Source organism: Ambystoma mexicanum, chromosome 2p (genome assembly GCF_040938575.1).
Source record: "Ambystoma mexicanum isolate Mex_15411 chromosome 2p, UKY_AmexF1_1, whole genome shotgun sequence".
Classification (NCBI taxonomy): domain Eukaryota; kingdom Metazoa; phylum Chordata; class Amphibia; order Caudata; family Ambystomatidae; genus Ambystoma; species Ambystoma mexicanum.
Genome location: NC_090923.1, coordinates 1,473,468,685 through 1,473,483,474, shown reverse-complemented (window position 1 = coordinate 1,473,483,474; position 14,790 = coordinate 1,473,468,685). Strand labels below are relative to the sequence as shown.

General features: G+C 44.7%; 1 protein-coding gene across 5 annotated transcripts in view; it reads right to left on the bottom strand.

Moving 5' to 3' along the window:
- Nucleotides 1-357: 357 nt before the first annotated feature.
- Nucleotides 358-14,790, bottom strand: part of LOC138567641 (zinc finger protein 182-like) — a 218,580-nt gene continuing 204,147 nt past the window's right edge. For all 5 annotated transcript variants that reach the window (XM_069646099.1, XM_069646100.1, XM_069646101.1 and 2 more), the window contains one exon: nt 358-3,328. In XM_069646099.1, the coding sequence (XP_069502200.1) occupies nt 1,581-2,912 (1,332 nt within the window). In that variant the 5' untranslated portion in view covers nt 2,913-3,328 and the 3' untranslated portion in view covers nt 358-1,580. The remainder of the gene's footprint in view (nt 3,329-14,790) is intronic.

Sequence of the window (14,790 nt, the reverse complement as noted above, 5' to 3'; positions counted from 1 at the left end):
CTCTGGTGTCTCATGTGCCCTGGAGAATGTTGCTCTTGTCCTCATGTCAGCAAGTCTTGCTTAAAATTAAAAGTAATGTATTTTTTCCCCAAAAAATGTTTTCATTGATTGTGTTCTCTTCTTGTGAATAAACTTAGTAAACTGTAACCTTGCTATTTCCCATATTTGGAGTGGCGCGATACATTTTTTAAAACATTTTTTGTTTTTTCCCCAAATTGTTTTGCATATAAAGTTTTTGCATCCAAACTAAGACTACAATCTTGCCCCTGACAAAAGAGGAATCCATGCAAAAGTTGGTAGACGTGGGTTTAACTGTGTAGATTTGTATAGCCGGACAAACAGACACAAATACCTTCATTCAGCTTTATATATAAAGATCATTTATTGCTTATTCTCCCAGTGTTTGTCCACTGCTGAATCCTTTAGTGCCAGCATAACAATAACATAACAATAACATAAGACAACTTTGATGTGCTTTTGTATGCACAGAACCACAGTCTTAAGATTCTAATAACCAGTGACAGTTTATTGTCTCAATTGTACTTGTTTTTGCCTGGTATTTCTAGATCTTCCGTCACTCCATGCAATGGCCTGACCTATGATTGGAAACCAAAATGGAGATTATTTTATCCATCGTCACATACTCCACATGATTACAACATCATACATTTCTTGCATTTTTTCTGGTGCATGGTGCTGGATGTAGTCTGGAACTAAAATCCTGTATGGAATAAATATCTAGGAATACAGCAGACACATTTGCTGTGTCGAACTGCCAGCTTCAGAGCGGACCATTACTCCTAATCTGGGTTATCAAGTTTTTAATCCTCCTATTTACAACCAGTTCTGTGATAGTTCCTAATAAACACGAGGATATTGGGGTACTGTCTTGCACATTCCATTATACTTGTGGTCTAGCCAATCTTTTTTCTTTTCTATAGGTCCTGCTAGCTTTCTGATTTCACATCTTTTGTGGCTTCTTTCTGCATACATGGCATATCCAGGCATTCCTTCAACCTTACAAAAAGAAAAAGTTGAAAGATGTAAATGCCATTTGCCATTCTTTCCTCATATATGAAGTTTCTGTACACTGAGTTCCTTTAATGTTGGATATTCCTGTAGACCTCTGATGGTTGTCCCCAAGGTGTTGTCAAATTTTAGAAGGTTAAAACATCTTTTCACACTTGAATTATGTAATTCTTGTCTACACAGTTTTAATTTGAATGGGTGGGTTCTTACGCAAATATTTGTGTTCGTGGATCAAACTGTTTGGATATTTTAGAAGCCTTTCACATAGTCTGCTAGCACTGTAATGGCAAGGTGGTTTATAGATTGCATTATGTTTTGTGCTGTTCAAAAGCCTTTAAGGACCACATTTAGCATAAATTCCTATCATTTTCTTGCATTGGTTTAGCATTTCCCTTCCCGCTTATCTTTTCCAACGTTTTGCCAATACCCCTCTTCCTCCATTGTTTCATACTGAATGATTCCCTCCAGGTGTATATTTCCAGTGGATGTCAACTGGTGATGAACCTTTCCTTTGTGCAATAGCCAAAGACAACCCCTATTTTAATATGATTTTAGTAGTTTTTATCACTTGTATGTTTTCTCTGGTGTCTCGTAAGATGGCCCTTACGGAAAAAGCTCTTCCCACATTCAGAACATTGATACGGAGTTTCGCCAGTATGGGTTCTCACATGAAAATTAAGATTTTGCTTCTCATTGAAAGATTTTCCGCATTCCACACAATGGTAAGGTTTGTCGCCTGTATGCAATCTTTGGTGGATAACAAGTTTTCCTTTCTCACGGAAACATTTCCTGCATTCAGTGCATTGAAACAGTTTCTCGCCTGTATGTGTTCTCTCATGTAGAATAAGATTTAGCCTATAACGTAGGTTTTTACCACACTCCTTACATCTATAAGGCTTTTCACCTGTGTGTATTCTCTCATGGATATGAAGTTTTTCCTTTCGACTGAAGCTTTTGTTACATTCAGTACACTTGTGAGGTTTTTCACCTGTATGTGTTCTCACATGTATCATAAGTTTTCTCTTCTCACTGAAGCTCTTGCCACACTCAGTGCAACTATAGGGTTTTTCACCAGTATGGGTTCTCTCATGGATCACAAGTGCTCCTTTTTGACTGAAGCTTTTTAAACATTCAGTGCATTGATGGGGTTTTTCACCAGTATGTGTTTGTTGGTGAGCTGTAAGGCAGTTCTTATAACCAAAGCCTTTCCCACATTCGGTGCAGTGATGACGTTTCTCACCTGTATGTGTTCGCTCATGGATAATAAGTGTTCTCTTCTCTCTGTAGCTTTTATTACATTCACTACAGTGGTACGGTTTTTCACCTGTATGTTTTCTTCCATGGATAATAAGTGCTTTCTTCTCACTGAAGCTTTTATCACATGCAGTGCATGCAAAGGGTTTCTCACCCGTATGTGTTCTTTCGTGGATAATGAGGCTTTGCTTCAAAGTGAATCTTTTCTCACATTCAGTGCAATGAAATGAATTTTTACCTGTATGTCTTCTCTGGTGAATTATAAGACATGCCTTGTATGTAAAACGTTTACAACACTCAATACAATTATACGGTTTCTCACCTGTATGGGTTCTCTTGTGAAGAGCAAGAGTTCCCTTTCGACTGAAGCTTTTCTCACATTCAGTGCACTGAAATGGTTTTTCACCTGTATGTGTTCTTTTATGAGTAGTAAGATATCCCTTTTGACTAAAGCTTCTTCCACATACAGTGCATTGATTGGGTTTCATATGGGCAAAAGGTATTCCCTTACTATTTAAGCTTTTCTTATACTCAATGGGTTTAGAATGTTTTCTACCTTTACATGTTATTTTATGCACAGTTAAATCTCCATAAGACTGAAGGGATTCTCTAATACAGTACACTGACATTCAGTGGTATTTGACAAAATCACTTTTTAGATAAACGTGTCTTACAATCAATATATTGATGATATAAGTAATTCACCGGCTGCACTTACATCTAGTACAAAGAGTTTTCATTTCAGTCTGCCAGAATTGTAACTTGTGTCATTTAATTATGATAATGGTGTGCATATTATGGGCCATTTGTTATTAACTGAAATGCAATGAAGCACTGAAATCCTGCTGATGTTTAGTAGGTTTTCTCCTCATATTGGTTTCCCCACTAAAGGTACACAATAACTTTCTCTTGACAGCTTGTATGGAGAGTGGTTTTCTTCTCATTGACCCAGAAACCCATTATTTTTGCCATCAACTAAAGTTTTATTTTTGAAGGCAGTTAAACTGAATGTAGACTGTTTTTCTCCTGGTTGGGCATCACTCACCTATTGAAATAAAAAAAGAATTACATATTAGCTTTCTATATGTAAATTAAAACCAACAAAACCACAAATGCACCTACACTCACATGAAGAATACATTACACTGTAGCCGTTTGTACAATTCTTAATATTGAGTGTATAATGGTCTTGCATCATGTGCTGTATTTTAGGAGAGACTGCTCAACCTACTAAAAGTAAAATATTTAGCAATACTTTACATACAGTGCCCCCAGACGTATACATGACAGCTATAGTAAAATAAAATGTAATTGTACTTAGCTTAGCAGCTTTGGAAGGTTGAAGGGTTGAGTATGTTCTCCTATGATTGTGGGAAGTACAGGCATGCTCCAGAGATAAAGGCTAAATGTGTGAGCTATCAACATATACGTATTTTATATTAACTGTGTTGGTTTATCATAAACCTTCACAAAAAATCAAACCACAGTACAAAGTATATGCTCCCACATTAATACATTTCTGAAATCCGGAGAATGAATTGTCGGAAGCGGCCAAAGAGAACTGCAGTGCGTATGTGAGAGAGAGCAGTAGAGAGCGAGTATCCTGCTATCCTGGTGCTTCTTGACGATTCTCCGGGTCCTTTCCTCTAATGAAGGACGGGCAGGCTTGCAGTAGCAAGCAGCGAGGAGCGAGAGCGAGAAGTGAGGATGCGAGGTCGTGAGCGAGAGGGCGGTGCAAGAGCAGGAGCAGGGGCCGCGGCTGGAGTCGGAAGTCGGTGTTAGGGAGAATTCTCTCTTTAGGCTGAATTTCCTAACCTAGTGAGTCCCCCAGCAGCTTTGCTGGATTCCTGGAGTTTGTTTTTTTCCTCCTGCCAAGAGTGAGACTCTTTTTCTCCCACTCTTAGACATGATTTATGGTATTCCTTTGACTGGTAAGGTGTTTTATGGGCTATGGGGTCCTTTACTCCATAGGGTCTCATGTGTTTTTACTATGTGTGTTACACAGCACCCTCCGTGCAGTAACACAGGGGTGTCATAGTGACACCCCACCATAGACTCCATACCCTGGGACTGACTACTGTCTCCCAGGGCATGTAAAGTCACCATTGGCTTTACTAGTCCCAAATTATTAACAGAAACCAGTACAAACCATCATATTGTGGACGTACTGGTTGGGGCAATTCAATTGCCCCGGGGTCTGTTAGTCGAGGGGGCACGTCTCCGTCCCCCCTGATCGAGTTTTGGCTGGTGGCAGTGGAAACTACTTTTTATATTCGACCGCGAATATTTCCCTATGGGATTTTCCCATTGTTCGAGGCTACCAACTTTAATTATTTAATTTTCCTAGCCTCGAACATAACGCCGGTTTATTTAATTAATATTAATTCTCCGGTTGGTATTTTTTGCTCGATTCTAAAATGGCGTTTGTGTTCTCTTCTGTGACTCCAACCCATGTCGAGCCCTTTGTTGCACTTTTTGGCGGGCTTCTCCACAGAAGCCTCCAAAAGTGGTGCCACTCTGTCTGGGTACCACAGGGGGTGTGTGAGGGGGTTTAGGCACCCTGGACTGAGTTACCTTGGTAACTCAAGTCGCACTCTTGTGTGATTGGCCCAAGTGGTGAGCCGGCCGGCTCACCACTTAGCATGTTTGATTGGCCGCTAGGCTGAGTGAATGGGGGTGTGCTGCATAAAAGCAGGGCTTTGGGGACTGGAATTTCAGAAGTCGCCACAGGACCTGAGAATCCGACGAGGGAGAAGCTGAGCCGACCTACCACGACGACACCACCGGTGGAGCCCTGCGGAACCGACTCACCACTTCCCGACGACAGAGAAGATCTCCCGGCTGGAGAGGCTTCTTCCTCTGACTGGTGGGCACAACCAGTTTACCTTTCTTTCTTCGCACCCCAGCCCGGTTTGTGGTCGAACTGCCCGTGCCAAGCACCCCGGCGGCCGGATAGCCACTCACCACTGAACTGCGAATCAACGGACCGCTCCTTGTACCTGAGAAACTCTGCGGCTGGTTTCTTCCCTGGCAGTGCAATGGACTCCTGTCTTCCTCCACGGCAAGATCCTCTCTTCCCCCGGACGAAGCACCGACTTGCATCCGCTGCCAGGAACAACTGCCCCCGCTGGAGCGTTCTCACCACTTTAAGATACCGTGTCCGCGAGGCCTCCCTTTCTAAAGATTGCAACAAGGTAATAATAACTCCTTAACCTTCTGGACTGGGCTGGCCGCCTTGACCCTCTAACTGGTCCCTTTCTTTTGGTCCAACTTCTTTCTGAAACTTTTCGAGACTCTTGTGCACTTTTCAACCGTGTGACCTTGGACACATTTCGTTCAGATCCTCTTAAAGTGGATCCGGCTTTCTGAACTCTAACTTCACGGTTTGATTCTGCCTTCCTCTCTTGCTGTGTTCTTTTGAAAGTGTTGGGATCTGTTTCAATTTATGCTCTGCCTTTCTCTCCCTTTTAAACTGAATTGTTAGAGTGCCATCTAGGTTAAGCGCTCACCGCTGTCTGAAAATAAGTGGGGCTTTACTTAAGACTTGTCTAATATTCTTTTAAGGGAGTGTATATCTTTTAGTGACCGTGTTTTTGAATTGCTTACTATTAGTGCCTGTGTTTTTCTAGATGTGGTTTTAAATAAATAATTATATCTCTTTTACACCAAGCCCTGGTCAGTGTTTACTTGTTCTATTGTGTGCTCTTGACCTATTGTGAATACTCTGTATACTGCCTAACTCTTCTTGAGGGAAGTCTGACTGCTCAGCCACAGCTACCAAGTGAATCTGTGTGGTACAGACTGCTCCAAAGTGGGTTTACTGCCAAACACCTGTAGTCTTAAATCTTTTGCAGTGGTCCCAGAGGGAACTGCACAGGTTTCTGCCTAACACTGGTGTACAGCGGTGGGATTTGTATTGAGTATACACTTTAGAGTGCTTGTTGAACACTTTAGGACAACTAACCACAGAGTTTAGCACTAAAAAGCTGATTTTCTAACTATGTCTGCTATGGAGGGTTATACCCTAGAATCATTGTCTGCCAAAACTGCTGATTGCTTAAAAGTATTGTGTAGACATAAGAATCTCTCTGAGAAGGGCAAGAAAATGGAACTTATAGAAAGATTGTTAGAAAACCAAAGTCTGGGTGGTACAGAGGAATCTACCCCCCCCCCCCCAGCAAATGTAGAAAACAGTGATGGTATTGATCTGAATCAAAGTCTTGAGAATGAGTCAGAAGAGGAAAGTGAACCTAATGAAGTTAGCCACTCTGAGCCTCTGTCTGCCTTACCTACTGTGCCTACTGGGCCTATACCAGGTCCTACATGTAACCCTGCTTATTTTGAACTTGAAAGAATGAAGCTTGAATTAGAGTACAAACGTTTTATTGCTCAATCTGAAAGAAACCAAGAGCTAGAGTTCAGAGGAATGAATGCCCAGGCTGAGCAGAAGCAAGCTGGGTTAAGACTCAGATAAAAAGAGCTTAATCACGAATTAGAAATGAAAAAGTTGTCTGTGGAAAATGCTTCTCTCTCCTCTGGTTCTTCTAGGAGTTCCAGTCCCAAAAGACCCCGGATGCCTAAAGAATTAGTGGGTATGTATGAACCTAGATTGGATGTGTTGGATTGGTTAAAAATGTTTGAGTATAATCATGGGCTCCAGGACATCACATGGAATGAGTTACTTCCCTGGTTGTTCTCTAGGCTTCCCCCTGTTGCAACTGATGTGGTAATGGAGTTGGGGGAGGTGGATAAGAAGGATTATGAATGTGTGAAGCTAGCTTTGATAGCTAGATTTGGGAAGACCCCTTCCCAGTACCTTAAGAGGTTTAGGACCCTCAAAAAGCATGATGGTATCCCTTGGGCTACCTGGGTGAGTGAAAGTTTGAAAAACTTAGAGGGATGGATTAAGGGTTACAGAGTTAACACTTATGAAGGAATGAAGAATCTTGTAATGTTGGAGTCAATTTATGATGCCTGCTCTCCTGAGCTCAGACAGCACTTGGCTGATTCAAAGGAATTCGATTCCAGGAAGTTAGCTAAGGCTGCTGACTTCTGGGTTGCCAACAGGGCCACTCACAAGGATTCTGGGGCTACTCAGAAAAAGGATGAGGGAAAACAGCCAAAAAAGGACTCCAAAGAGAATTCTAATAATTCCAATTCCAAAGAGGGCCCCAAACAGAACCAAAAGGGTAAGCCACCAGGGAAACCAAATCAGGCTAGTGTACCTCCTGGTGCCAAACCAGAAGGAGGTCAGAACAAGCCACCATTCCAGAAAGCATTTGGTAAATGCTTTGTTTGTGGCTCTACTCACCATGTGAAAGGAGATCCCAGATGTAAGGGTAAACCTTCAGGGGTCCAGCTTGTCTCCTTAGCCTTCGCTCCAGAGGAGGAAGTACAAATGGCAAGTGGAAGCTTGCTATAACTGGCTGATGAACCCATTGGAGTCTCAGCCAGTGTTTCTTTAGTGTCTCTGGGTCTGTGGGAACAACAGATCTTAGATGTATATAATTCTATCCCAGATAATACTAAAGAGTATTATAAGGACAGTGTCCAGGTGAATGGTCAGGAGACTCCTGCCATCAGGGACACTGGGGCCAGCATAACTGTGGTGGACAAATCGTTTTTTCAGGCTGAGGATGTTGCTAAGGCACCCAGACGCTTCACTAAGTTAGCTGGAGGGCCTGTGCAGATGCTTCCCCAATTACCAGTTCTCATCCAGTGTAATGACATGACTGTGAAGATACCCGTCAGCATACAAAGTGAGGTGCCAGGAAGGGCTCTGCTGGGTAATGACTTGAAAACTCTTGGAGTAGTGTCACACACCCCCAGACCTCCTAGTAAAAGGTTACAGGAGCTCACCAGACCTGCAAGGGAGAGAACCATGAGAGGTACTCCCAAGGAGATGATGAAGAAAGAGATCACTCCTGCTCCTCTGGAGATGTCAGCTGCTGTCTCTAAGAAACTACAAGAAAAGGGGAAACCTAAAACTTCTAAAAAGAACCTCACAGCCAGCACTCCAGTGCAGCCAACAAGGACTTCCCCTAGGTTGTCCAAAGTTACACCAGTAACTCCCCCTCCAGCTGAGGCTGAGAGGGAGGTACAACCCTGTGTGGTTGAACTAGACTCTGAAGAAGAGCTAGTGGAAGGCCAGGAACTCATTGGAGATCTGGATCCTGTTGACCATCCTGAGCTGCAGTCTTTACTGACAGAAGGTGGACCCAACACGGCAGCCTTCAGTAAGGGACAGAGAGAATGTCCAACTCGGGAAGGTCTTCGCCACCAGGCAGATGCTCAGGCTGAAGGAGAAGAGCCTGGGAAATATAGGTTACACTGGGAACATGGCCTCTTCTACAGTGAACCAACCGAGTCTGCACCTGGGGACAACAAACGACTTGTAGTACCCCAAGAGAACAGACCACAGTTCTTGCAGTTAGCCCATGAGATTCCTTTGGCTGGTCACTTGAGTCGGTGCCGTGTGCTGAGTGTTGGAGCTGGAGTTGGGTCTACACTAGCGCTCCAAATAATAAAATACACCGCCAGAGCTGCCTGTGCCCATTGCTCAAAGCTTTTTAAGAGAGGTGAGGTGAGGGGTGGTTACGCTCATTATAACCTCATAAAACCTCTCAAACGCTCAGGAAAACCGCGTGGAAACTGTGCCAAGTCCTGAGCCAAGTTCCATAGTCTGGTCATTGCGGGCAAATGAGTTACTGAGTTATTGTACTACTTAACCTGCTGTGGGTTATACACGGCAAATTGCAAAAAGAAAACTGTTTTGAGCAATAGATTAAACTGATTGTGTGGGCTATTGCTGTTGCTACTGGGGCTGTCACACCAGGGTTAAACACAGCCTGGTCTGTTAACCCAGGCCAGCCCCGCCTGCTAACCCAGCCTATTGATACCTGGCAGTGGAGACAGTAGAGGTCATCTAGCACTTTAAATAATTCCTCACTGTCTACTACTGTTTGAGTGCACGGGGTCTGTGTGCTTGTGATTTGTACGGTGACTGTGGGCTTGTTGCCTTTGAGCTGTTCAAGCCCCTGGTGGCTGGGAACCCTGTGCGAAGGAAAATAAGGAAATAATTTAAAGGCTGCCTTTGTGCACGGAAGTGCCGGTTTGATACTTGTGTTGCGACTGTGGGCTTTTGGCTTTCGAGTCTTTGAGCCACACAGGCTTATATCTCTTTAAAGTCCCGTGTGGGAGGCCAGAGGGGTTCGATTTTGTGAGTAAGGCCTGTTTGGAATTGTCCATAGTTGGTATCAAATAGGGCGATGACCCGAGAGCCCCAGAATGGGAGGAGCCAAAAATGGCCAGCAGTCCGCTAACCATGGCATGAGGGGGCCTTTAGAAGTAAACGAGAAGGCCCTGGCTGTCATGATCACTGTTTCCAAGGAGCCAGGACCAGCCCAACGTCCTTGGAAGCAGGCCCCTAACCCTAATCCTAGGCACCAGCCGGTCCCTACTGGGACCTTTTGGACCCTGTCCTGGCGCCGGTGGCACCAGGCTCATCAAAACCATCGGTCCCGGCACTGGAAGCGCCGGGCTCATAATTGGTGTGAAAGTGCTTGGGTGGACTTACCTGCAGCAGACCATGCTGCTTACTTACCAGCCACTTAGAAGCCCTCTGTGAACAGGAACTACTTTCTGACCTGGGTGGGGCAGCTCCACTCCCTGGATACAGCACTGGAACTCTTCTGGAAACTGGAACTCTTTTCTTACCTAGGCGGGGCCGTGGAAGAAGACGCCTCATCACTCCAAGGCTATTTAAACCACACCCGATAGATGAAACGTGTTTCGCGTTATTCTGCATCTGCAGCAGAACACTCACCGAGTCTGTTCCAGCCTTTCCTCTTTCGATCCTGAACCTGCAAGAATTATACTTACCATTCCTGTATCCAGTCAACATCAGCACCTGCAAAAGACCAGAAACAACAGGTTAGCAAGACAAACTTTACACACAGTGCTTTCTCACCTGATCCATCAGTAGTGGCCGTGTCTTCACGCTGCACCTTCGCCTGCAAAGACAAAAGCATTGTTATACTTACCGGCACGACGTGAATTCCGGATTTCTTCATTCTGCATCGCCGCCTGTGAAGACAAAGTATAGTTAAAACTTACTAGCATTCCGCTGACTCCGGCGCTGCAAACCAACATCTGAAAGACAAAAGAAAAGGACATTAAGCAGGTATTTACTCACGCCCATAACGCTCGTCGCAATAAAACGCCTGCGAATACTCCGGCGTCTCTTTAACACGAACTAAGCTGCAAGGAAAGAGACAGTTAGAGCGCTTGCCATACTTACGAATTTCCAGGCGCTTCACTCCATCTTCCATCCCAAGAGTCCTGCAATACATAAGGGAAAAGCATTATACAGAGTCTTCAATATTAACGTGCCACGCATTTAAAGACTATAAAGACAAAAGGTGTCCAGAAACTCACCGCTCGTGCAGATAACGACGGTAACCATCCTCTGAATTCAAGAGGCCAATGTTTCACCAGTGAAGGAACTGGCAACGGCACCCTGCACCAGACGCAGATGGAGAGCCCAGCATTCACCTATCTAAGAAACCTCACTCTTCGAGTTCGACACACAGTGCGAAGAGGTTCGACCCCAGAAGCCAATCGAGTCCTGCACATCACTTTTCGAGTCACAGACACCTTCCTGCCAAGACCCGCGCCTCCGTGGGAATCAGGTGAGCGTTACAGAACGCGAAGCCCACCACAAAACTCCTACCCAGGCGCAATGGAAACCTCAGACACTGATCAACTAGCCCAGTTGCTCGGAGAATTAAGAGCAGAAGTACATGCAGCTCGTCAGGAAACGAACTCTCTAAGAAGAGAACTGATAATTTCCAAGGAGCGAACTGAGGACCTCGCTAGGCAGTTGCTACAAACGCAGGCAGGACAGACACCTTTGCCCGCTCCAGGAGGAAGTTATCCTTCTGCATCATCTTTAAATCCAGTGCAAATCAATCTGCCCGGTAATGTGCCCTTGGCTCCGCCCGAACGCTTTTCTGGTGATCCAAAGAAATTTGCGGTGTTCATCAACCGGTGCCGCTTACACTTCTTATGTCGACCAGCTGCTTTCCCAACAGACCAGACCAAGGTGGCTTTCGTGCTTTCTTATCTCAGTGGTAGCGCCGCAGATTGGTCGATCCCTTTAGTCACCCAGGATGATCCGGTTTTACATGATTTCCAGGCCTTCCAGTCCAGCATGGAGAAACTGTTCGCAAGACATGCACAAGGGCAGGCCTTGGACAATGAACTTCTTTCATTACGACAGGGTAATCAAGACCTCTTGACTTATATAGCCTCATTCAACAGACTTATAGTGGAAACTCAATGGCCCGAGGATAAGAGAATAACGCTTTTCTACAGAGGCCTGCGTGGAGAGCTCAAGGATGTGTTAGCTCAAGTTATGAATCCTCCACAAGAATGCTCAGACTATATTGACTTAGTTGTCCAATTGGACCACAGACTACAGAACAGGAAGGCAGATCGTTCCAAATTTGATACCCGAGTGTTTTCTAAACCACAAACCTCTACTAGGGGAGGTGACACGGTGGAACCCATGCAAATAGGGGGCATGAAAGGACCTTTAACCCAGAAAGAGCGGGAAAGAAGAAGGCAGCTGCAATTATGCCTCTATTGCGGAAACTCAGGACACTTTCTTCGGGACTGTCCAGTGAAACCAGCTAAGAAGGCTGTAGGAGCCGCGGATACCTGTATCACAAATTCTGAGCAGGGAAATGACCTAGCCCGACAAGAGTAGAGGTCCTCTTGCCGAGCGTTAAGATCTGTCCCGTGACCTCGCATTTCGTGGTACCCATGATCCTCATTAGTCCTGAACGTCCGGATCGTTTGCATGCAATTGAAGGTTACATCGACAGTGGAGCAATCGGTAATTATGTGGACCGTGAAATGGTATCAAGGATGAATCTACCCCTTGTCCCTAAGGCTGTAAAAGACGTCATTACTACTGTGGATGGCACGGAGATAGCCTCCGGACCAGTAACGCATGCCACCCAAGAAGTGACGCTAGTGAGTCAAGATGAACACCGGGAGAGAATCGTGTTTGATGTGATCAAGGCTCCTCAGTTCCAGATCATTCGGGAATCCCTTGGTTAGAGAAGCACAATCCTCAGATCGATTGGCGAGCAAAGACGGTTCAGTTTCCAGAATGTTTTACCACTTGTTATCCTAGGCCTGATGTTTCACTGGCGGCAATCTCTTCGGAGGAGGTTCCCAAATTAGCTCCCGAATACCTGGAATTCCAAGACGTCTTCCGGAAGGATCAAGCTAACACCCTGCCTCCTCATAGGTCTTACGACTGTCAAATAGATTTGATACCCGGAACAACTCCTCCTTGCAGCAGGATTTATGCCCTCACCGAGCCAGAGAATCTTCACCTCAGACAATATTTGGACCAATACCTAGCTAACGGGTTTATCCGTCCTTCAAAATCTCCAGCTTCATCGGCTTTGTTTTTCGTTCCGAAAAAGGAAGGAGACCTTAGGACTTGCATAGATTATCGCGCCCTGAATCAAATCACCGTTAAAAAACAGATACCCGTTACCTTTGATCCCTGAACTCCTGGACCAAGTCAAAGACGCATGTATATATACAAAATTGGATCTCAGAGGAGCCTACCACTTGGTACGGATAAAAGAGGGCGATGAATGGAAAACGGCCTTCCGCACCAAGTACGGGCTATTCGAATATCAAGTGATGCCCTTTGGACTTTGTAACGCTCCTGCCGCTTTCCAATATTTTATGAACGATGTCCTTAGAGAACTCATAGACGTGTGTGTTGTTGTCTACATTGATGACATCCTTGTCTATTCATCATCCGAAGAGGAACACCAGAGACACGTTAAAAAGGTTCTCGAGAGATTGCGTCAACATAATCTTTTTGCTAAGCTTGAAAAATGCGTTTTCAACGTAACTGAAGTCGAGTTCCTGGGATTCATATTGTCACCTAACGGAGTCCATATGGATTCAAAGAAAGTCGATGCAATCATCAAGTGGCCATCACCAACCTCTGTAAAAGGAGTTCAAAGCATGTTAGGCTTCGCTAACTTTTACCGCAGATTTATTCCTGAATTTTCTCGGATAGTCCAGCCCATCACCGCTCTGTTAAAAAAGAACAAACGTTTTGAGTGGTCTTCTGAAGCAGAACAAGCTTTTCAGGACTTAAAAGCTAAATTCATTTCTGCACCTGTTCTAAAACATCCTCGCCCAGAACTCCCCTACATCATGGAAACGGATGCTTCTAGTCTTGCTATGGGGGCAGTTTTATCACAAAGAGATCCGGTCACACACCAGTTACACCCTGTAGCCTTTTGGTCCCGCAAGTTTTCGGCTCCCGAGATCAACTATTCAATTACAGACAAGGAACTTTTAGCTATCAGATCGGCCTTTAAAGCATGGCGGCATTATCTTTTAGGAGCCAGACACAAAGTCACCGTAATGACTGATCACCGCAATTTACAATATCTAAAGACGGCCAAAGCTCAGTCTTCCAGACAGCTTCGCTGGGCTCTGTTTCTGGCTGAATTTGACTTTATAATTACTTATCGACCAGGCAGTAAGAACGGAAAAGCAGATGCCCTCTCCCGGAAGGGAGTAGATGAACATTTGACCAATCCAGAACCAATACCCATAATCCCAGAACAAAGGATTTTGGGTTTGGTCAGCACTCAATCTTTTGAAGACATCAAGACCACGGTTAAATCACTCCTAACTCCGGCCGATTTGCAGGACTGGCAATTAAATGGAAAAGAATTCTCAGTGGATCAAGACCTACCATATTTCCGAGGACGATTGCACTTGCCCTGTGAGAAACTGCAAAAACAAGTAATCTCCTGTTATCACGACTCTCTAATGGAGGGTCACCCTGGCATTACCAAAACCATGGAAAAGATTAAAAGACATTTCTGGTGGCCATCATGGAAAAAGGATATTAGAGACTTTGTAATCTCCTGCGGTGTGTGTGCCCAGAATAAAAGTCAGAAGCAGAAACCAGCCAGCCTATTACAGCCACTAGACATCCCTCCCTGTCCATGGCATACCTTGTCCATGGATTTTATCACGGACTTACCTCCATGCTCGGGGTATACTACCATTTTAGTAGTCGTGGATCTATTCTCCAAGATGGCTCACTTCATTCCCCTGAAGGGTCTACCTTCAGCCTCAGTATTGGCCCGAGAATTCTTGGAAAACATCGTTCGCTTACACGGTTTTCCCTCGGTTTTAGTCTCCGATAGGGGAAGTCAATTCATCTCCCACTTCTGGCGCAGTTGCTGTCGTCTAGCCCAAATTGATGTAAGACTTTCGACCAGTCACCATCCCCAAAATGACGGACAAACCGAAAGGACAAATCAGACACTAGAACAATATCTACGTTGCATGCTCCAACAAACTGAAAACCCCTGGAAGGATATTCTTTGGATCGCTGAATACGCTTACAACAATTCGACTCATTCTGGAACCGGGAAGACTCCTTTTTTC